The sequence below is a fragment of the Dama dama genome, chromosome 10, assembly GCF_033118175.1.
Source record: "Dama dama isolate Ldn47 chromosome 10, ASM3311817v1, whole genome shotgun sequence".
Taxonomy (NCBI): Eukaryota; Metazoa; Chordata; class Mammalia; order Artiodactyla; family Cervidae; genus Dama; species Dama dama.
The window spans coordinates 37,360,113-37,383,007 of NC_083690.1; the positions used below are offsets into that span (position 1 = coordinate 37,360,113).

Below are 22,895 nucleotides of genomic sequence, written 5' to 3' on the forward strand. Positions count from 1 at the left end.
AGCAGGACCAGCCAACCATGGAGACGGGAAACCACACGAGCGCCTCCCAGTTCATCCTCCTTGGTCTCTCCAGCCAGCCTGAGAGGCAGGAGCTGATCTTCGGGCTCTTCCTTCTCATGTACCTGGTTGGGGTGGCCGGGAACCTGCTCATCGTCCTGGCTATTGGCTCGGACTCCCGCCTCCACACGCCCATGTACTTCTTTCTCAGCAGCCTCTCCCTGGTGGATGTCTGCTTCATCTCCGCCACAGTCCCCAAGATGCTTGCAAACATCCAGACACAAACCCGGTCCATTTCCTACGGTGGCTGCCTAGCCCAGATCTACTTCTGCATTTTGCTTGCTAACATGGACAACTTCCTCCTGACGGCCATGGCTTATGACCGCTACGTGGCGATATGCCAGCCCCTGCACTACTCCACGACGATGAGTCTGCCAGCCTGTGCCCTGATGCTCGGGAGCGCCTGGCTCATTGCCAACCTCCACTCCCTGCTGCACACCCTCCTCATGGCCCGGCTGGACTTCTGTGCCAGCAACGTCATCCCTTACTTCTTCTGTGACCTTGTTCCCCTGCTCCAGCTCTCCTGCTCCAACACCCTGCCCAATCAACTCATGATTCTGCTAGCGGGGGGCCCGATCGTCCTCATCCCCTTCCTCAGCATCCTCGTCTCCTACATCCACATTGTGTCTGCTGTGCTCAGGGTCCCATCTGCCCGGGGAAAACAGAAGGCATTCTCTACCTGTGGCTCCCACCTTGCTGTGGTCATCCTCTTCTATGGGACCATCACAGGGGTCTACCTGAGTCCCTCACCCTCCCACTCGGCTGACAAGGATTCACTGGCTTCAGTAATGTACATGGTGGTCACCCCCACGCTGAATCCCTTTATCTACTGCCTGAGGAACAAGGACATGAAGGGAGCTCTGTGGAAACTGGTCAGTGTAAAGGCTGCACTCCATGGCCTATGATAGCAGAGCTCCCCTTCGGGGCCTCTGTGCTGGGAAGGGGGATGAACCCCAGGGACAGGCTCAACACACAGAGGGTGGGAGGAGCAGACCTCACTGTCCTGTGTTGTCACTGTGGCCAGCAAAGCCTTTCATTGCTCCATAAGTAATCTGCAGGTCCAAAATATCTTGACCCCTAGGCAGTCAGCCTAGACTACCAAGAGGGGAATAAACTCTCCCATAAAGACAAAACCACATAAACAGGTATAAAGTAGCTCTATCTGCAGACCTCCTGGAGAGAGTTCACATGAGAACAGTGAGTTCATAGCCATCTGTGACCTGTGCTGGTGGGCTTCCCTGGTGGCTCAGGCGTTAAGGAACCCGTCAGTGATGTGGAAGACCCAGGTTCAATCCCTGGGCTGGGAAGATCCCCTGGTGAAGGGAATGGCAACCCACTCCAGTTTTCTTGCCTGGAGAATCTCATGGACAGAAGAGCCTGGAGGGCTATAGTCCATGGGGTCACAAAGAGTCAGACACGACTGAGCGACTCACACACACACACAACCTGTGCTGACAGCCTGTGCCAAGGAGATGCCCTTTGAGAGCCCCCACGCACCCCTACAGAGGCTCAGATCTTTAACCCTCAAGCAACCCAACTTCCAAACTCCTCTGCTGTACCCCCACTTCCCAACCACCACCACCACACTCTGGGCTGAACCTGGCTTTGGAGACAGGCTTCAGAGTCCTCTTGAAGCTGTCCACTCTCAGCCCGGGTCCTGCTGGCTGGAGTTCCACAGCTCTACCTACTTGTATTGGGAATGCCTAGAGTGACTGTCTCAGCTGAACACCTATGAAGGCCCTATACTGCCCCACTTACGTGCTTCCTCGTCTCTTGGGAAAGAGAGGAGGCTGGACTTAGAGTTGGTTCTCTGGGTGTGAAGCATGTAAAAGGGAGGGGCCAAGATAATCCTTCTGAAGATGCTTCTCTACAAGCTGAGTTGGAGAAAGAGACAAAGGGAAAAGGCCTCATGTAATGGGTTCATGGCTGAAGAAGTTGTATGTGGTTTTCTGTCCAGCAGGATAATATCCTAGGCTGTGATGGGTGTGGCAGAGCTGGGGAGAGCATTGCACAGAAAGTCATCACAACTGGCATCCGGTTCTGGCCCCTCCAATTACCAGCTATTTAACTCCAGCTCATCTGACACTCATCATTCCAGCCAACACACCATGCTCTTTTTGTCCCTCCTCATTCTTCTCCAGCTGCCCCATCTGCCCATTTCTATCCATCAAAATTCCAGTTGTCCCTCAAGGCTCAGATAAAATACCATGCCCTTCATGAAGCCACCTCAAGTCTCCTCAGTCAAAAGGAAATTTTTTCTCCTCTGAAACTCCACAGAATTTGAATTCTACTACAGCCTCTGTCATGCTGTTTTACATACTTCAACTTTGTGCCGGGCTCCCCTCAACTCTACTACAAACAGAATTGCTGGAGTCAAGTTTTTCCTTTCTTAAATCTCAATGTTTTTAAATTAACAGCAGACATGCAGAAAAAATACTTATGGTCTTTCTCCCCATGATTTTGCCTTAACCAATACCTTTAAATTTCCCCAACCCCAGACAAGGAAAAAGAGTTAGCAACCTGGTTGGCCAGAGCCCAAGGAGTTCACTGGCCCATATTTTATGAGGGGCAGTGTGCCCTTAAGGGTCATCATTCAGGGATGAAGCTCCCTTCCTCCCAGCCTGGCCCCTTGATTAGTCCTCTTCTATCCGTGTGTCTGGCCCGAGTCCTCACTGGGGTCCAGTCACCTCTTCCTCCCTCCCTCCCTCCCCCTGCCCCCAACACCATGACTGAGTACACAGGTCCTTAATTCATCTGGAGCTTAGTGGGAAAGCAATGTAGGCCTAGGCTACTTCCCAGCTCACCTTTAACCAGTGAGCCCATGACAGAGGTTACTGGGTATAACTCACACACCAACAGTTGAACTTTGGCTCAGTTTGCTATTGTTCCTTGAACATATTGTTTCCGTGGGATCCTGAGTCTCAGGAGTTGGAATGATTGGATTTCAGCTTTCCTGGGTCTCTGATCATAGAACCACAATAACAGTAACAAAATCTCTCTATCACCTCGTGCTGTCACGAAAAGCTGACGTCAGCATGAAGAGGTCTTCGTATGCATTTGCTATAATGGTGAATAATACAACAGTTTGGTCTCAAGGTTAAAAAAAAAGAAAGAAAAAGATTTTAAAGGGGGGCAGGCAGTGAATACATTTGAAAGACCTTAAACTGACCTTGCTCATCAGTGGGCTGTGAGGATGCTTCCTGCTCTGAGGCCTCTCCTCCAACAAACACCTTGTCAGCCTGGCTCATGTCCTGGCCAGGAGGCTGCTTGCTGAGGGGTAAATGGGATGGAAGAACCTGCACACAGGTCAACTACAAGATGTTCAGAAGCTCAGCCACCCTTACAGATTTGGTAGCATAAACCCAATCCTGTGACAATACCAGAAGGTTCATTTATATTTTTAAAACAAAATGATTAAGGGGAAAAAAAATAGTTGTTATCTACATTTTTAAAATAGTGTTATGAGGGAAAGTAGAAGCATCTCCGAGAATTAGAATAAAAAATATCCCCTATGTCACATTTTCCAAGTCATACAACACTCCCTCTGCTCACAGTGGGTGCCTTCCCCACACCAGGGGCCCCAGGTACTGCATCTGTTCAACAAAGGTAATTTGAGTTCAAGGGAAATCATGTCCCAGATACCTTATCCCAGAGAGATATTAGCAAACAAAACAAAGTTTCCTCTTTCTTGCAGCAGCTCCAGGGATTAAGGAAGCAAAAAAAAAAAGAAATTAAGGGAAAAAAAAAGAAACATTCAACATGTCAGAGTTGTGAGTGTTATAAAGTAAAATAAACCCAGATCAGGCACCAGACATAGACCAGGAGTGCTCCTGTGGGCAGGCTGTGCTTCAGTTACTATTGTTTCATAACCGTCAACTCAGTGGCTTAATCATTTATTTGTTATCTCATATTTCTGGTGGTGACTGGGCCCTCAGAATAATGTATAGATGGGGTTTCGTCAGAGTTCTGGAATCATCTGCTACACTCAACTCTCCGAGAACTATCACACTGGCTTTGCTGGACTCTCCACATCCAACCTGGCACGTGGTTACAGATGAGTACAACCTCCTTCTGTTATAACAGAACTCAAGCATTTTTTGTAGAGCTGCGCTCCCTAGATGCCCTAAGCAAAGTGCTTCACCTGCCTCCCCCATCGTGGGATGTGAAAGTGAAGGAGAGTGAGAGCAACTGAGAAAATGAGGGAAGTAGCAGCAGGCAGAGAAGCAGATACTAGGTGACTGCACCAAGAGAAATGGATGCATTGAACAAATCTTTGTTTTGTGGTACAATGCCCAGCACTTTTCTTAAGCTGGGCATTGTACTGAGACATAGCAATAAATGAATTTCTGATTCCCTCCTCCCCCCAAAAAATCTTCTATTATCTACATTTTTAAAATAGTGTTATGAGGGAAAGTGGAAGCATCTCTGAGAATTAGAATAAAAAATATCTCCTATGTCACATTTTCCAAGTCATACAACACTCCCTCAGCTCACAGTGGGTAACTATCCTTGTTGTTTAAGAGGTTCCTGCGTTATGGCTACCAGCTGAGAATCATAACAGCACTTCACTAAGAAGATCATGACTTACTATTCATTTGTAGGACCATCTTACATCTGCTTTGGGCTGGTGAAACTTCGGGATTTATTCAAATATTTCAACAAGTGCTCTGGTGCAGCCAGTGTCCCACATGATGATGGAGCAAGATCTCTCAAAACAGACATGCATATTACCACCTGAGGAGTTGCGTAAAAGGAAGGTACCAGTGGAAAATTGTTCCATCCCCAAGTACATTTCAAACAATGTCCCCAGGCGTCTGTGATGTCAGGGGTTTTCAGAGGACACTTGGAGAGTCTCTGCTGAAAAGCATTGTTAAATGATAAAAAAAAGGAGGCATAGTAAAATGTCAGTTTATTTGAGCCAAAATCATTCCAGACACAGGAGGCAGGAGCAAGACGTCTACAGTGAAGACAAGGAAGAGAAGTGAGTAAACTGAGAGGCTGTAGTTTAAGGCTGCTTTATGCAGGAAGTCAAGTTGGCTGTTTGTGATTGGCCATCCTTTTTGATTTTTTTAACCTTGAGGCGTTCACAGGCTTAGGTTTGGGTTTGCTCATATAGGCTGCCAAGGCATTAGAATTACCTCTAACTGCCTCCTTGTTTAACTAGTTTAAGAGCATGAAGGATAAAAATCTCTATCCTGAATATCCTAAGGATAGCTTTCACCTTGAGCACTGAGTGTGGCAGGAACGTGTCCACCCTTCCACTACCCAAGCTGAAAATAGCAAGCTGAGTGAGCTGATCTAATTGAGAGCTGAGTGCCACGCAGAGGAGCAGTATCCCCTGTGGTACCATGGAAGGCAAGGGATGTTCAGACAGTGGACCTGGTCACCTCTAGATCCCCTACATTGAATTTTTTTAATCAGATGCCATTATTCTATGAGAAAGTGAACTTCTAGAGTCAAATACCACATGATCGAGTTACCTGCCCCACTGCTCCAGGAATTTCCTGAAATATAAAGCACTTCAACATAGAGATGTGACCAGTACCACGTGGGATTGACCAGGGAGCTACAAAGAACACTGCAATGAATTATCTTGTGCATATGTATCTTCTTGTGTCTTCAGAATAAATTCTCATGTAACTTTGTTAGATATAGCAGTGCTAAATTCCCCTCACATAAAGTTGTATCATTTTGCATTCTGTCAGCGGTGTGTAAGAATTCCTTTTTTCCCACAAACTCATCAATCACATGTAGTCAGCTTTTGAATCTATAGGACAAGAAATAATATCTCAGTGTAGCTTTACTTGGTATTTATTTCATGAGTGAAGGTGAACTTCTTTTCATATGTTCCAGAGTCACTTTCATCTTTTTTGTGAATTCAAATTTGTTAATTTTTCCATGCAACACCATCTTTATTATATGCTAGGTTTCCATAGAGAGATGGGTCTGTTTCTGAATCTGTATTCCACTCCATTGGTATATCTGTGCTACCACCACACTGTTTTAACTCTTGGTTTTTCCATTCTTCTCACAGCACCTTAGTTCAGGTGGCAGGAATTCCTAAAACTGAAGGCTAGGAATACCTAGACGGAAGACTGGTTCTCAACAATAAACTGTTCATCGTCCATTCTGCTTCTTCCTGTTCAGAGAATCTGCTGAGCCCTTCTACAGAAGTCCATGAAACATCCAGATGATAGAGATGGGGTTTTCTCAAATTTTTCACAGACATGGAAATGGTGTAAGACTCAAATAGCTCCCAGGGGTGGGACTCCAGAAGGCAAATACAGACTTCTACCATCCCTTTTCCCAGGCTTTGTCTAAAAGCTCATACACCACCTTCTCAATAAACACAGTTTTTAAGTAGGAAGGGGAAATATGAAGCCAACTCTTGCATCTGCCGTGTTTCCTGACCTCTGGCCACGGAGACCATGAGCTGTGACTAGTGCATGCGGCAGTGAAGACAGCCCTTTTACTGGCCCCTCTGTGCTCTTTCATCTCCTCAGTCCCTCTGCTTCTCAGGGTGCAACACCAGCATCACCCAGCCCTTCCACCCTCACACTCCCAGCAGTTTAAGTTCCCGGAGACAAACACAAGGAAGATGACAGCCTACCCTCCCTACTTCAGAACAAATGCTTACTGCAGTTTTTTATTGAAAGGTATCAACCCTGGGAATGGGTTGCACAAGACCAGTCTCTAGAAATATGCCCTTCACTGAGCCAATAAAGAAAAAGAAAAGGCAAGAAATGGATATGAAATTGTAAGAAGCCCAAGTGAGCTACTCTGATCTATAGAACTGCTAACTGAACAGGATGTCCCTGGCGATGGCATGCAGCAGTTACAGATGACTGCCAGGCTGGGAGCCACTGAGAGGCTCTGTGCTTCAGTGCTCTTCCCTCCTAAGGCACACTCGAGAGACTTCTAGCCATGAAAAAGGTAGAAATCCAGGGCTTTCATCCATTCAAATATTTTTGTCTACTGTGGGCCCTAAAGACCTTATTATGGAGGCAAAAATGTTGGCACTGGCTGCATCGTGCTTGCATGGCCCCCAACATGCACCTGTATTCACTGGGGACGGTGAGTTCAGGCCCAGCTCACTGCTGTGTGGAGGCTTCACAGCAGGTACCTGCCTGAAAGGAACCCAAAGCCACCAGCCAAGCTGCCTGTGACAGATCCCAGCACCCACCCTGAGACTCAGCTTCAGCAGCTCTTGGCTCTGCCTGGCAACACTGCACTTAACCCACATGATCTCTAGTAGCTCCTTTGTTTTCTAGAAATTAGGCCAGGGGTCTTTAAGGTCCAGGCCTTAGAAGCCCAGTCTTTTCTTCCAATAGCTAAGCCATCGAAATTGCTCCAGCACTTACCCTGAACCCTAAGGGCAGAGGTTCTCAGCCAAGATCAATTTTGCCTCCAGGGGACATTTGGGAAGGCCTGGAAACATCTTTAGTTGTCACAACTGTCATCTAATAGACTGAGAACAAAGATCCTGCTAAACAGCCTAAGACCCACAAGAAAGCCAGGGCAGCCTCCAAGAGAAAGAAGTGCCTGGCACACAGTGAGAACAGTGCCAAGGTTGAGAAACTCAGGCAAAGTTTACAAGAGCAAGGAGACATGTTTTGACAGCTCCTTTCCCCGTCTCAGAAGTGGATCCAGACAACTTATGTTGCAGGGTGAAGGTGATGGGATGAGAAACCAGCTTATTTTTTAAGAAACAAAGGTATTCCTACTTTTCTCTAGCACACTTAATCAGCCTGCAGACAACATTCACCCTGGCATACATTTTGAGAAGCATTTTTTTTTAATGCATTAGCTCTCCAGGACAGACCTTAGGCAGAAAGCTATTCGGTCTGTTAACGCCCAGGGAATAAAAAGGGGTTTCTCTTACAAAGGTCATACCCCTTTGGAACAGCGGCCTTTCTCACCACCACAGCCAGCATGGCACACACAGCTAGGCCCTGAAAGCGCACAGCCTTAGCCCAGCGTGAGGGAACTACAGACACCCTGTCACACACAATGAGGGCTAAATATAAAGTGACCAAGTGTCCCTGTTTGCCCTGGAGTCCCAGTTTACCCCACTGTCCTGACATAATTAAAAGCACTTCCCTTTACTCTCAAGGGGGGCTTGAAATGAACAAGATGAGCTTGTACCACCCTGTCATGTGACAGCAAAGAAACCATCAAAGGTGATCAGTGTTATATAGAATCAGGAGCCAATGTGAAGAGGCTCCCACTTGTCAGAACTGAAATTATTTGAGCATCAACAACTGTGGTGGACTGGTTTAAATTCAAGAATGCATTTTTTATTAAAAAAATAATAACTGACCACTTTCATGGTGATCAGTTTAGAAGAAAAGCCACTAGATTATTATTGTGAAGACAGGTAAATAAGGGAAAGAAGAATCCAGTATTTCCCTTCTGTGAACTGTATGAGTTCACAGATATAGCTGTGAGGCATCCCAGCTAAAAAAAATGAAGATTCTTTTATACAATTAGCAAAATAAATGCAATTAGGCTCTTCAGTTCAGTTCAGTCACTCCGTCATATCCAACTCTTTGTGACCCCATGGAATACACCATGCCAGGCCTCCCTGTCCATCACCAACTCCTAGAGTTTACCCCAACTCATATCCATTGAGTTGGTGATGCCATCCAACCACCTCATCCCGTTGTCCCCTTCTCTTCCTACCTTCAATATTTCCCAGCATCAGGGTCTTTGCAAATGAGTCAGCTCTTCACATCAGGTGGCCAAAGTATTGGAGTTTCAGCTTCAACATCAGTCCTTCCAATGAATATTCAGGACTGATTTCCTTTAGGATTGACTGGTTGGATCTCTTTGCTCTCCAAGGAACTCTCAAGAATCTTCTCCAACACCACAGTTCAAAAACATCAATTCTTCAGTGATCAGCTTTCTTTATAGTACAACTATCACATCCATACATGACTACTGGAAAAACCATAGCCTTGACTAGACGGATCTTTGTTGGTAATGTCTTTGTTTTTTAATAGGCTGTCTAGGTTGGTCATAACTTTTCTTCCAAGAAGTAAGCATCTTTTAATTTCATGGCTGCAGTCACCATCTGCAATGATTTTGGAGACAAAAAAAATAAATTCAGCCACTGTTTCTCCATCTATTTGCCATGAAGTGATGGAACCAGATGCCTTGATCTTAGTTTTCTGAATGTTGAGCTTTAAGCCAACTTTTTCACTCTCCTCTTTCATCAAGAGGCTCTTTAGTTCTTCACTTTCTGCCATATAGTGGTATCATCTGCCTATCTGAGGTTATTGATATTTCTCCCGGCAATCTTGATTCCAGTTTGTGCTTCCTCCAGCCCAGTGTTTCTCATGATGTACTCTGCATATAAGTTAAATAAGCAGGGTGACAATATACAGCCTTGACATACTCCTTTTCCTATTTGGAACCAGTCTGTTGTTCCATGTCCAGTTCTAACTGTTGCTTCCTGACCTGCACACAGGTTTCTCAAGAGGCGGGTCAAGTGGTCTGGTATTCCCATCTCTTTCAGAATTTTCCACAGTTTGTGGTGATCCACACAGTCAAAGGCTTTGGCATAGTCAATAAAGCATAAATAGATGTTTTTCTGAAACTCTCTAGCTTTTTTGATGATCCAGCGGATGTTGGCAATTTGATCTCTGGTTCCTCTGCCTTTTCTAAAACCAGCTTGAACATCTGGAGGTTCACGGTTCACGTATTGCTGAAGCCTGGCTTGGAGAATTTTCAGTATTACTTTACCAGCATGTGAGATGAGTGCAACTGTGCGGTAGTTTGAGCATTCTTTGGCATTGCCTTTCTTTGGGATTGGAATGAAAACTGACCTTTTCCAGTCCTGTGGCCACTGCTGCTTTTTCTAAATTTGTTGGCATATTGAGTGCAGCACTTTCACAGCATCACCTTTTAGGATTTGAAATAGATCAACTGGAATTCTATCACCTCCACTAGTTTTGTTCATAGTGATGCTTCCTAAGGCCCACTCGACTTCACATTTAGGTTCTTAACATTATATAACGACAAACAACCTGACAAGCCACCATCTGTAGTATGTTCTTGCCAGAATGTGAAACATGAACCCGACTAGCCCTCTACACCTGAAGTTTTCAGTTAATCAGATGGCAGAGAACTATATTTAACTATGCCATGAGTGTGCAAGCAATAAAATTCAGAATGTGAGAAAGTCCACAGGACAAATAATCCAGTTGTTTTAACGAATAAATTTTAAGGGGAAGGGACTTCCCTGGTGGTCCAGTGGTGAGGGCTCTGTGCTTCCACTGTAGGGGGCATGGGTTCAATCTCTGGTTGAGGAATTAAGATCGCACAAGCCATGCAGCATAGCCAAATAAAAAAGAAAAACATATATCAAGGGGGAAAAGACATATCAGACTTAGAAGACAAGCAACAAATTACAATTTATGGATCTTACTTTGATCTTAAAAGAGCTTTTTAACAATCATGTGGTTTCTTTTTTAAGTGCATTAATTGGAAATTAAGGAACTATTTAATTTTTTAGGTATGATAATAGCAATGTGGTTATTTTTCTTCTTAAAGAAGCCTTAACATTTAGCAGTATACAGTGAAATATCTATAAACAACATTTGAGATTTGCTTCAAAATACCTCAGCTGGGGAGGAAGATGAAGAGGAGGATGGGGCAGAAATGTAACAAGATTGGCTATGCAGAAACAAATGGTTAAAGCTAAATGATGAATACATGAGGATTCATTTATATGTTTGAACTTCTCTATTCTAAAAAAATTCCTAAGAAAAATACAGAAAACAGTATTTGGCATTTGAACAGCTATCAAAAATAAGGTTAATACAACTCTATGGGAAAATTTTCCTTTGGGGACTCTTTGGAGGAACTGTCAGTAAGCTTTGGTCTCAAAGCAAACAAGGGAGCCCATGCGGGAAGACAGCAAGTTCTGACTCTTACAGAAGCTCCCTTCTGAGAGCCCAACTGGCTGAAAACCCAGTTTATGCTCAGAGAATCTACCATTTAATTCAGGTAAACAGAAGGCCACTGATGAGCAACTGCAACCCCATGCTGGCCCCAGGCCCCCTACACACCTCTTAGAAAAGACCAAACTCGGGTCAGGTCAGCCCCTATGTCCTATAGACTAGAAGCCAGAGGCTGAGGGAAGCCTATCATTGGGTTTGGACTCCAGGTGGCTATGCGCCTTGCCTGGCTTGTCTGAGGCGTGGGGCAGAAGAGAGCTGACTCTGCATCTGGACTCAACGGTGCTGGGAAATAGCAGTCCAGCATCTCAGAAAGTGGACGTCTCACAGTACTCACAGCCTCACGGGGACAACTGAAGGGCCAGGAGGTCTTCTGCTGAATCAAATGTAAACACCACGGTTACCTGCCAAATGAGTGATAAAATAAAGTGTTTCAAATCAGAGTGAGTAATGCAACTCTCTGTATTAAAGTCATTACCATTTATCAATATCCCATTTACAATGGAAAATGGGGTGGGGGGAACCCCAGTGAAAGAAGATAGTATTAAGAGGCACCATGAGACAAATCACATCTTGCAAACACAGGACACAGTCCAAAGACAACTAACTTACAGTCCCATCGGAAGACTAACTCACTCGGCAGTGGCGTCCGAAGGCACTGCAGCATGGTCCAGGCTAGTTAGGCAGTTTCCAGAAAGTCCAAGTAAAAGGAAACCCTTTAACGATGGCAAAATAATATGAGAGCTTAAACACAGTTACAGGTAATGCATCTTCTTATTTTTAAAAAAATGTATTTAATTCCTAAAAACATCTTTGTTTTTTCTAAATTAGCATTCATATAAAAACAGCCAGCTACCGTCTCATCATCTCCAGGTGGCCTGAGGATCCCAAGCACCTCTCAGATGACAAGGACCAAGATGCACCGAGGACAGAGATGATTCAGAAACAAGAGGTAGGTGGTGGTGAATGCACTGCAGGGCCAGAGCTGACAGGACGGAGGCACAGGCCCAGATGCCCAGGTCCAGAGGGTATCTGGGAGTATCCACAGGTTCCACCTCAGGTGATTCTGAAGATCAAATACATTCACTAACATGTAAGCTCCCCAAGGACAGGGACTCCCCCCATTTTATTTACTAACCTACCTCAAGCACCCAGAAGAGTCCCTGGCACACTGTCAGGCCTCAATAAATATTTGTGGAATGAGTCAACTGAGAAAACAGGGAAGTGCATTTTATATGCTGTAAAGTGCCATCAAACGTAGAGTATTAATACCAGTTCATCTTTCGGACTCATTTAATTAGAACTTCATTCCGAACTGGATTTTTTTTAAAAAATACTGTTTAGACAGTGACCAAAAGCAAAATATTAATTTCCTAACAGATGTGTGGACAGCTGTTTTTGTTCAAGGAACAATGGAATGGGAGAAACTACTAATGACAGTAGGTCACAGAGAGGAAGGGGCCACAGAGACAGTAAAATAAAGGTGGATGCCTAAGCGACCCAGCTGGGGAGAGAGAGATCAGGAACTGGGCAGATGGAGCGGAGAACTTCCTCTCATTCAGTACTCACCAGGAATGTAACTCAGGGTGCTCTGCTTTATTAACAAGTCTGCTTCCAGAGCCTGATCCCACACTCTGGGGCACTGAGGTCTCAGCTGTCTGGTCACTGGACTCCCAGTGCCAGACACACGGTAGGTGTTCAATAAATATTTGTTAAGTGAAAGAGAACTGGGGGGAGAGAGGGAATCAGAGTCTGAGCTAATGATCTTGCAGGGACACAGCCTTCTGGAAAATGAGGTTCAAGCTGCTGACAGGTGAGAAGATTTCACCATGAAGATCAGATTTGCTCAGGAGGTGGACGTGAACATCCATGGACGGAGAAAAACCTCAACCTGAACTGAAACTTGGGCCATCACTTCCTGGAAAGAAGGTTAAGAAGTGCTAGCACCAGTTGGGTGAGAGATGTGGCATCTCAACTAAAGCAGGCCTCTCCCTCACCCAGCGTCTGAAACGAGGGGAAAGAAAAAGGGTCAAAGCGGCTCTCCACACCCAACACTCCTGACACCCGCAGCCCTTCAGGGAGTACAGTGGGTACTTCCTCCCACGAGGTCCCGGAAGGTCCCGACTTCTCCGTGAGCCAAAGAGGGGCATCCGGGCCAGGCGCCCTCATTGCCCCGGGGGCTCCTGGCGGTGCTGCGTCTTCTGGTGCCGGTTGAGGATGGAGCGCTGGTTAAAGCTGCGGCCACAGGCCGGACAGCAGTACGGCTTCTCCCCGGTGTGGATCCTCTGGTGCCGGACCAGCCGCTCCCCCTTGCTGAAGCGCTTCCCGCACACCTGGCAGCCATAGGGCTTCTCGCCGGTGTGGGTCCGCCGGTGCACCGCCAGGTTGGCGTTCCTGCTGAAGCGCTTGCCACACTCGCAGGTGTACGGCTTCTCACCGGTGTGTGTCCGGCGGTGCACCTGCAGGTGCTGCCGGCGGCTGAAGCTCCTCCAGCAGTCCGCGCACTGGAATGGCTTCTCGCCTGTGTGGCTGCGCTGGTGGACCGCGAGGTGGTGGCGTTGGCTGAAGGTCTTCCAGCACTCACCGCACACGTGCGGCCGCCGGCCCAGGTGCGTCCGCTGGTGCTTCAGCAGGTACTCGCGCAGCGCAAAGCCCTTGCCGCACTCCCCGCAGCTGTACGACTTCTCCTCCTCGTGCGTCCGCTGGTGTCGGACCAGGTTGGAGCTCCGACTGAAGCCCTTCCCACACTCAGGGCACTGGAAAGGCTTCCAGAAGGAGCTGTGGGTCTGGAGGTCATCAGGCAGCGGGGTGATGCTGTGCTGGGGCGGGAGCGGCCCAGGCGCGTTTCCCAGCGGGCTCCTGGCCTCCTGTTCGCATGGTCTTCCCAGCTCCGGGCCCTGGAGAGCGGGCTCCCCACACCGCTCTGCCGGCCCACAAGCGAGCTGCCCCTTGGGGTCTGCCAGCTGGGTCTTTGCCTCCTTGTCCTTGCTCCCCAGGCCTACAGGACAAAGGAGATACAGACCAACGCTGAAGAGGATCTGAAGGGAAACTTCTAGTCAGAACTTGGCTTCTAACGTGTCCCATTAACAACTACCAATGACCTCTGTGCATTTCACTTGCTCTGACTCTAAAACCAGACATTCCTTTACTTCTTTCCACCTGTTATGGACTGAATGTTTGGGTTCCCTCCAAAATTCACAGGCAGAAATTCTCAGACCCCTGGGGCCGCTGTTAGGCGGTAGGGCCTTTGGACCCTGATTAGGTGAGGGTCTGGGGGTGGAGCCCCCAGGATGGGACCATGTCCCAGAAGAGCAGAAGCCAGGGCTGGCTCTCTACACACAGGGGTCATGTGAGTGGGAGCCCTCGTGATGGATTAATGGCCTTATAAAAAAAGGAGGAAGAGACATGAGATCTCTCTCTCCCTCCCTCTGCCACATGAGGAGCTGGCAAGAAGGCGACTGCCCGTGAACCAGGAAGAGAGGCCCTTGCCAGACAACAAATGTGCCAGCAATTGGATCCGGGACTTCCCAGCCTCCGGAACTAGGAGATATTAAGTGTCTGTTGTTAAAGCCACCCACTTGGTGGTATTTTGTGACAGCAGCCCAAGGTCAGACCATCTCCCTGCCTTCTTACGGAACCATGTGCTAAATTACAAGGCCCTCCCTCTTAATTTCCTGCTAAGTCACCCTGTGCTTTTCAAAATCTGACTCAATGCCATCCTCTAAGGAACATACCTTGATTTCTCCCCTGCTGTGGGTCTCATCAGCACATGCATTCAATTAGCACTGTTTATTCCACACTTACTTACACATGACCTTGCTGCACATGCTACTCTACAGTCGTCGAGATGTTCAGCTTCCCCAGGATCACAGACCTGTTCCAGCATTTTTCCACATCCTCCCTCAGCTCACTGTCCCTGCTCACACTGTGCCCTCCACCTCACCCTGGTTTATTACTCTGGGTGTCCAGGAGCCTGGCACCGGGACTGACTCAAGGAAGATGTTTCATGACTGCTGGATGGGCCAGTGAAGGCAGCTGTCTGTACCAGGCCACCTCGACATCAGCACATTTATTAGGAATGGAATGCCCTTCCACAGGTCCTTCCTTTGTTCCCTCTTTTACTCTAAATTAACAGAATAATTGGTTACATAAGGTCAAGAGGAAGGGGAAGAGAAGAGAGGAGACAGATACTAGGGAGCAAAGAAGCCAAGAAAGAGGGAAATGACAAGTCACACTTAAACAGGAAAGTCCTTTCAGGTAAGGCCATTAAAAGAGAAAAGGGAAAAGGACACTTAATGCTTCCTGATTTGACAAAATACGGAGGAGACATCGAGCATTTCTGATGTCTTACCTTGAGGTGAGACCCCGCAGTCCTGGGGTTCCACATACTCCCCAAAGCAGTCTATCTGGGCTGGGGTTACATGCCTCCACTCCTCCTCAGGGAAAGCCAGGGCCATGTCTTTAAATGGGCCCAACCCCTGAAAAAGCACAGGAGATGGCTAAGGATAAAGAAATAATCCCAAGGCAGGAGCAGCTAAAGAGCAGACACACAGGGGGCCACACTCCAGGGGAGAACAGAGCGAGAAGACGGAGGAACCAGGGTTCCAGATGGCTCCAAAATGGGACTGGAAGTGCCTCCCTCGCGACAGTTTAATGACAGAGAAGTGATGGACTTGTCTGAGGCACTGTATTGAGTCTTTGCTGCAGCCGCTTTGCTGGTACCCAATAACCACTACTCCAGTTTCCACTACTCAATCACCTCCACTACATCCTCATATTGGAGGGAGATGGGGGCTGCTATTTATTCCCTCATGTAGAATCAATTTTCCCTCAGAGATAAGCAAACACTTGGGCAGGCCCTGTCTTAAGAACAACGCCATGTAAAAATGAATATGCTGCTGTCATGACATGGTAAAGAAGAATACTTGTGGCAGGAGAAGAGAGTTTAACTTAATTGAAAAAAAAAAAATGCTGATGTCTTTCTTCCTCTCCTCTAAATGTCCTTGGAAAACAGAAGCAGGAAACAGCACAGGCACCAAACCTTGCCGAAATACTGCTTTAATGAGATCAAACTTGAGTCACTTCTTTTCTGCCAAATGATAACTTTCCTTCTACTAGGAATTCTTCACTTTTAAGACTTGATGTCCCTTTCAAAAAGCTGTCAGACTAGACACTCCCCACCTCCCTGAGAACACTGGGCATGCCATGGGAGACACTCACACCATGACAGGACTGCCCACCTGTGCTCTAAGGATCCCCATCTGTGGCAGGCTGAGAAGTGCTAACAAGGCCAAAACTGGTGCAGTCTTTGGAGGGGCCAGAGACCATGCCACTTGGCACTGCTGGGCACCCCCACCTCTGAGTCAGCAACACTCCTGCTGACTTGGGAGGGAGGAAGGGGTCCACAGGAAAAGAGCAGCCACAGACAGATCCATAAAGGCTATCCACAAAGGGCTACTGATCTCCTGGCCGCCCACCATAGCCTAGATCATGCCTGTGGGGTTTCCACCAGTAATGGCTTCCTCCTCACAACTGGGCTTCCCTTGTCCCGAGAGGTAAAGAATCTGCCTGCCAATGCAGGAGACATGGGTTCGATCCCTGGGTTGGGAAGATCCCCTGGAGGAAGGCGTGGCAACCCACTCCAGTATTCAGTATTCTTGTCTGGAAAATTCCAACAGAGGAGCCTGGTAAGCTACAGTTCATGGGGCTGCAAAAGAGTTGGACATGACTGAGTGACTGAATAACACCACAGTTACAAGAGTAATACTGAGTTGACTGAGAAAAAAAAAAAGAAATTAAACAGTAATACAAATAATGGACTGAGCTTCATGCCTAGACCCTAAGGCATAAGGCTCTATCCAAATTAATAACTGATGATAGTCAAGTGGAGAAAACGTCCATCAGGACGAGAAAGGAAGAATCACTCAACTCTGTGCACAGTGCTCTGCTGTGCGGAAAACTCTTGAGGAAGGTGCACCTCATTCAAAGCAACCTCGTGATCCCTGATGGGCAGGCACAGCTTACCTGGGATCCAGCCGTCAGGAAGCTAGCTGCCACCTCCTGGTCTCTGGTGCTCACTGCAGGGAGGCCAGCACCAGCCTGAAGGACTGGCAGAGCTGAGCAGGAAAGGAAAACAGGAGAAGAATTAGCACTGTCCTGCAGCAGCTCAGCCACAGGCTCTGCTGCATGACACACAGAACCCCGGGAACTATAAGGAGACTCCAGACAGGCCGGGCATGGGTGTACCCCACTCTGTTCTCAGATGGGAAGAAGGGCCCAACCCAATACACACGGCCCTTCAGGACCGTTCATGCTCCCAAGTCACAGGCTCACAATAACCCCTTTGAGATTCAGCAACAGAGTAAAGTCACCTGTTACTTTCAGGGATTTGGTTTATCCACCCACTTAAAAAAAAAAATCCCTACATGTCAGCTACATACGCCCTGGTGCTCTCCATATTAAGGATGTGAGGGGAAGGAGAAGAAATGACAGGATAGCGTGATCCCAGATAGCCCTGGCAGATATTGAGAGATCGAGCTATAGAAAACAGCTTCACTGCATCTGTTTCCTACTGAAGTCAAGGAGGAAGTCAGGGAAACGCAGAACTGCACCTGCAGGTGCCTTGGTTTGTCAGCTGAGGGATAAGGAAAGGGGAACGCAAGGTACAAAGCAGTTTTCTGCACCCTATCTTCTTATTGCTTGCATCTTACCCTGCTCCTGGAAGGCCTGCGTCCCCTCTCCAGGGTCCTGGCTGAGCTGCTCCTCAGCGCCTCGGTCAAGGCCTTGGAAGCCTTCCCCGTGGGGCATCCCCCACTCAGGCTTGACCTCCACGGGCCCCAGGTGGACACTTGGTTCCCAGGGGTCTCTGCAAAGTGCTGTCTCCTCCCGCTGTCCCTGCACGTGGCACGGAACCTAAGAAGAGTCCCCAACACCTGTTAGAATGAGGCCTGCATTAAGTCTGTCATGAAAGCCATTCCAGCTGCTGGGGAACGGACAAGCTGGCTCAGCTCTTCCCGAGCACAGCAGTGAAAAGGTGAAAAGGAAGCTAAACTGCCTTCATCAGGTTCTGAGATCAGATACTTGTCTGTATCCATGCCATTTGACAAGAGTTCCTTCAGCTCACCTCAGTACTGATCACATTCCACCATGAACAACATCACAGAGAGACAGTATCATTTCATTGAGAACTTCAGCCCAAAACACGCATTAGAAAATAACTTTCCTCAGTTAAAGATGCTGAAAACAAAAAATACAAGGTCTAGACTGTGCAGTGAATTAGTGAGGGAAAAAATTGTTCTACAGATAGCAAGGAAAACCAAAACCCACAAAAACAGGCCTTTCCTGGTCCATTTTTAAGCTTCTACTAAAGACAAAACAACTCTCTTAGACAACACAGGAAGTCAGGGTGACTGCTGTGGGAAAAGGGAGAATAAACTGAAGGAAGGTTGTTACCTGCAAGCAACACAGTAAGTAATGTTCGGGCCTGCCCTCTCTTTCCTAGACAGCCAGCAGGAAACGGTACCAGAGAGGGACAGAGACATGACCAGAGACCCAGGCAAGCCTCTGAGGTGCAAAGTCACTCATTATGTGAGTCATCTGAGCCAATGTCTCAGACGTGGAAACAGCACTGCTACAGACAGTGCTCCTGAGAAAAACTGTCCACCAAGTAGAATTCCCTGCAAGCCCACATACGTCTCCGCCCAAAGAGGAAGGAGACCCCTGGACCTTTGAAATCCATCATAACTGCCTTCTTTTTTTTTTTCCAATTTTTGGCCATGCCACACAGCATGTGGGATCTTAGTTCCCTAACCAGGGATTGAATCCGGTGCCCTCTGCATTAGAAGCCAGTCTTAACCACTGGGAGGTCCACCACTGCCTTCTTGGACCCAAGGCTCACAAAGGAAATATGGCCAAACCCCTGCCCTGATGACCAGAAAAGAAGCTACCGGCCCTTACACCAGCCCTGCATCTTCCCTGGGAATGGCTTTCCTTGCTGAAAACTCCTCTACCCTCAAAAAGTACTTCTAGTGGCCCAGGAGCAGAGAAAAGAGACTCTGCATGCACATCACCCACTCCCACTGCTTCATCAAACCCCTCGATTCTTTACAGCTTCCCTTCCACATCAACAAAGCAAGACCCAGAACCCCCTTCTCACCCACCGCCTTGGCCTCCAGGGCTCTCTGTGTGAAGTCCTCCACCATGGCCACCAGGGCCTTGCCGCTCTCAGGGCCATGCTCCCAAATCCAGGCGTAGAACTCCCGTGGCAGGATGGTCAGGAACTGCTCCAGCACTAGCAGCTCCAGGATCTGCTCCTTGGTGTGCAGCTCGGGCCGCAGCCACTGGCGACAGAGCTCCTGGAGCTCCCTGAGGGCTTCCTGGGGCCCGGCCGCCTCCTGGTAGCGGAACTGCCGAAACCGCAGGCGAAAAGTCTCTGGGCTGGGGTCCTCCCTCGTCCTGCCCCACGGCAGCTCTTTCTCCAGTTTTACCACAGGGCCACCCATTTGCTGCTGAGGCTCTTCTGCCATCCCTGGACGCTCTATAAGCATCTTCGCACCCCTTCCCAGAAGACTGTAAGTCTGTAGGGAAGACCAGACAGACAACAGGACAGCATAAATAAGACACCAAGAAGCTCTGGACATCCCAGTTCTGCCTCTACATCAATAAACATTCCACTGGAAAACAGGATAACGAGACATTTTCAAAAGACTAGACATATATCCTGAGTCATGTCAATTCAACTCAGTATTTGCTAACCACTCATGTGTGGAGGGTAAAGAGAAAGCATACAGGACTTAGCTTATACCCACAAATAGCTTAGAATTTCATGAAGAGGATAATACTATAATCATTAAATGAAGATGTGTTATAACTAGTCACCAGGGCCCACTCTTCCAAAATCAAAGAAAATATATATTCAATATATATCTATGACTGGCCCACAGAAGCTAGGAACACAAGCGAGAACAAGACAGACAAAGTGCCTGCCCTTTGAAACTCACAAACTGGTGCAGAAGAAGGGAAAAAAATGTAAACAAATAAATTTAAATTATAAATGAGAATTAGTTCTAAAAAGGAAATAAGGAGGGTGTTAATGGGGACAATCAACTTGGAAAAGGCTTTTCTAAAGAAATGACATTTAAGATGAGACCCAACAAATGAATGAGAGTGAGCCAATCATTCAAAGAACTTTCCAGGCAAAAGCTTTGGGGGCTAGACATTACGGGCAGTCTGCAAACAAACCAAAGTGCAATGTGGCTTCAGTAGAGTAACAGAGGGACAGAACACAGGGGAAGGAGGAAAACAGATTACCCAGGGCCTGGCCATGCAGTAAGAATTATGGACTTCACTCTTATTCCTTATTTTAGTGGGGAGATATATGTTCTTCAAAGGTCACTCTGCCTGCGAAGTGTCAGCAGAGTATAGATATGAAGGGTCAAGAAGGAAAGCTGCACTTACCCTAGTCCAAGCAGAAAACAGAGACTTAGATCAGGGCGGTGGCAAAGCAGCAGTCAAGGCATTTTGCAGGTAAAATGAATAGCCTTGTTGGTGGCTAGAATGTGACAGTGTGCTCAATCTAAAGAAAACAACAAAATGATATACATACATACATTACTATAATTGATCAAAAGAGTTCCAACTTATGTAGGCTTTACCATTTAGAAACCATGTGAGCACACACTCTCATTTAATACAGACAACCATCCTAGTGAGTTGAGTACTGAAAAAACTGAAAACATAAGAGGCTAAACAGATGACTGAGGTCAGCCTCCCCAAACACAAGAGTATAGATAAGAAACATGGGAAGTCAAAAAAAAAAAAGAGAGAGAGAGAGAAAGGTTTATGCAACTTCGAGTACTCATGAGAAAGAAGAGACCTGTAAACTTGGGTAGGGGGAAGAAGGAAAAATCGCTTTAAATGTAGCAGAGAATAAGCGAATGGCAGTAGGCATTAATATTTTCCAGGCGTCTGCTTAATATTCTACTGAGTGTGTATCTATCTATCCTTCTCAAATGTATTTACATTTTCACTCTATTTGTTTTCTCTGCTGCATCAACTGAGATTTCTGTTTCCTGACTTTCTAGCTACTGAATTTGTTCACCCCACGATTGCATTTACCACATTATAGTGCGAATACTTATCCGTGTGTCTCCAACTACAAGATTCCCTTCAGTAAAGAAATGTCCTGGCAACCCACTCCAGTATTCTTGCCTAGAAAATTCCATGGATGGAGGAGCCTGGTGGGCTACAGTCCATGGGGTCCCAGAGTCAGACACGACTGAGCGACTTTTCACTTTCACTCTCATTTCCTAAATACAATGGTAGCTCTGATTACTGCACTTAAAACTGGGATGTTGGACTATATTTTCAGTATTCTGTTTAAACAGTAAAGTACTGTGTAGATAAAATTATATTTAAAGATTGTTGTTACCAAGTGTCAAAAAAAAAAAAAGAAAGAAATGGCCTCATTCTGGGGAATTCCCTGGCGGTTCAGCGGTTAGCGACTGAGCTTCCACTGCAGGGGGCACGGGTTCTATCCCTGGTCTGGGAACTAAGATGCCGTACTGACCGGCCGAGAAGGAGGAAAAAAAGAAAAAAAGCCCTCACTCACTCATCTTTTACTTCACCTGACAAATAGAAGGCGTCACTTTGTTATTCTTTGAATGAGCTTCTCCTTCTAAAATGACCACTTTTCACTTTTCAGAGTGTTCTGCTTCGGCTCACGATATCCGGGTTCTGGAGACCTCCCCCGTTAAGCCAACCCAGGCCGGGCGCGACCAACCTCGCTCCTACCTGAGCCAAGCGCCGTGCGGCTCCCCCGGGATCCCGACCGGCAAGGCCTCGGTGCTGCGGGAGGCAGCTCCGGGGAGACGCGCCGCCCTCAGCGTCAGCCTCGCCGCAACCGCCGACGCCCGCAGCAGCCCCACAGCACGGAACCCGGGTCCCAGCCACCTCGGCCCCGCCACTCAAACGCGCCTCCCCTCACAGCCCCACACCTGAGGTAAGCTTGCCCCAGCCCGCCGCAAGCCGGAAATGGGCGACGGACGTGGTCAGACAGGTGCGTTAAGGAGGGGCCCCTTCCGTTTCCTCTCTAGGACTCTCGGAGGCCGGTGCGTCTCGTTGATTCCCCCTTCCCCGGGGACCTTTCGGGAGCGCGCGCCGGAGAGGCTCCACCCACCTGCCTCCGTTCAGGCCCACCGTCGCCAGGCCCTTAGCGCCTGCGTGCCTTTGCATCTGCGCTCCTTTATGGGAAGGACGCTTCTCCAGACACATCGCGAGATAAAGCGCCTCCCTCATGGGACTTTAGATTAGAGCCCAGTCTGTCAACACATGTTTACTGCATCCTCCGGTGCTTTGTGCGAGGCTTAGGGTCAGAGGGTGACGGAGGGGAGCACCGGGTATTGTGAGTACGCATAAGAGTACCCTGGGTACTGTGTGGGGGCGTTGGGTAGGGGCTAGTCAGGGAAGGGTTCCTGGAGGAGCCGGCACCTGAGCTCAGATTTGCTTCAGTTCAGTTCAGTTCAGTTCAGTTCAGTCCCTCAGTCGTGTCCGACTCTGCGACCCCATGAACCACAGCGCGCCAGGCCTCCCTGTCCATCACCAACTCACGGAGTTTACCCAAACTCATGTCCATTGAGTTGGTGATGCCATCCAACCATCTCATCCTCTGTCGTCCCCTTCTCCTCCTGCCCCCAATCCCTCCCAGCATCAGGGTCTTTTCAAATGAGTCAGCTCTTCGCATCAGGTGGCCAAAGTACTGGAGTTTAGCTTCAACATCAGTCCTCACAATGAACACCCAGGACTGATCTCCTTTGGGATGGCCTAGTTGGATCTCCTTGCAGTCCAAGGGACTGTCAAGAGCTTCCCCAACACCACAGT

At 47.8% G+C, this 22,895-nt stretch overlaps 3 protein-coding genes across 19 annotated transcripts in view; 1 reads left to right on the forward strand and 2 right to left on the reverse strand.

Moving 5' to 3' along the window:
- The window catches only part of LOC133063810 (cytochrome P450 3A24), an 84,045-nt gene extending 81,069 nt beyond the window's left edge, over positions 1 to 2,976 (reverse strand). The window contains exon 1 of one of the 2 annotated variants that reach the window (XM_061153639.1): positions 2,907 to 2,976. Coding sequence is in view for 1 of the 2 variants with exons in the window: in XM_061153636.1 (XP_061009619.1) it covers positions 123 to 238 (116 nt within the window). In the remaining variant the exon portion in view is untranslated. Of the gene's footprint in view, positions 1 to 122; positions 267 to 2,906 lie in introns of those variants that run through there. The other variant, XM_061153636.1, reaches the window with a different exon arrangement.
- On the forward strand, positions 345 to 962 carry LOC133063249 (putative olfactory receptor 1F12P). The gene has a single exon (XM_061152368.1). The coding sequence runs from the start codon at positions 345 to 347 to the stop codon at positions 960 to 962; it is 618 nt and encodes a 205-aa protein (XP_061008351.1).
- A 1,973-nt stretch (positions 2,977 to 4,949) lies between the features above and the next one.
- Positions 4,950 to 22,139, reverse strand: ZSCAN25 (zinc finger and SCAN domain containing 25). 16 transcript variants are annotated; one of them, XR_009694503.1, is made up of 9 exons: positions 21,810 to 22,006; positions 20,475 to 20,592; positions 19,178 to 19,594; positions 17,729 to 17,930; positions 17,043 to 17,134; positions 15,370 to 15,496; positions 12,588 to 14,016; positions 11,356 to 11,422; positions 4,950 to 9,770 (listed from the first exon to the last, which is right to left on the reverse strand). XR_009694503.1 is itself a non-coding variant. In XM_061153626.1 (7 exons), the coding sequence occupies exons 3-7, from the start codon at positions 19,562 to 19,564 to the stop codon at positions 13,184 to 13,186; spliced, it is 1,641 nt and encodes a 546-aa protein (XP_061009609.1). In that variant the 5' UTR covers positions 19,565 to 19,594; positions 20,475 to 20,592; positions 21,810 to 22,006; the 3' UTR covers positions 11,460 to 13,183. The 16 variants fall into 16 exon arrangements, 2 of the variants coding, with proteins under 2 accessions (XP_061009609.1, XP_061009610.1); XR_009694501.1 differs by adding an exon at positions 11,655 to 11,734 and having other exon boundaries at positions 4,950 to 11,422; XR_009694499.1 differs by adding an exon at positions 11,655 to 12,084 and having other exon boundaries at positions 4,950 to 11,422.
- Positions 22,140 to 22,895: the final 756 nt, after the last annotated feature.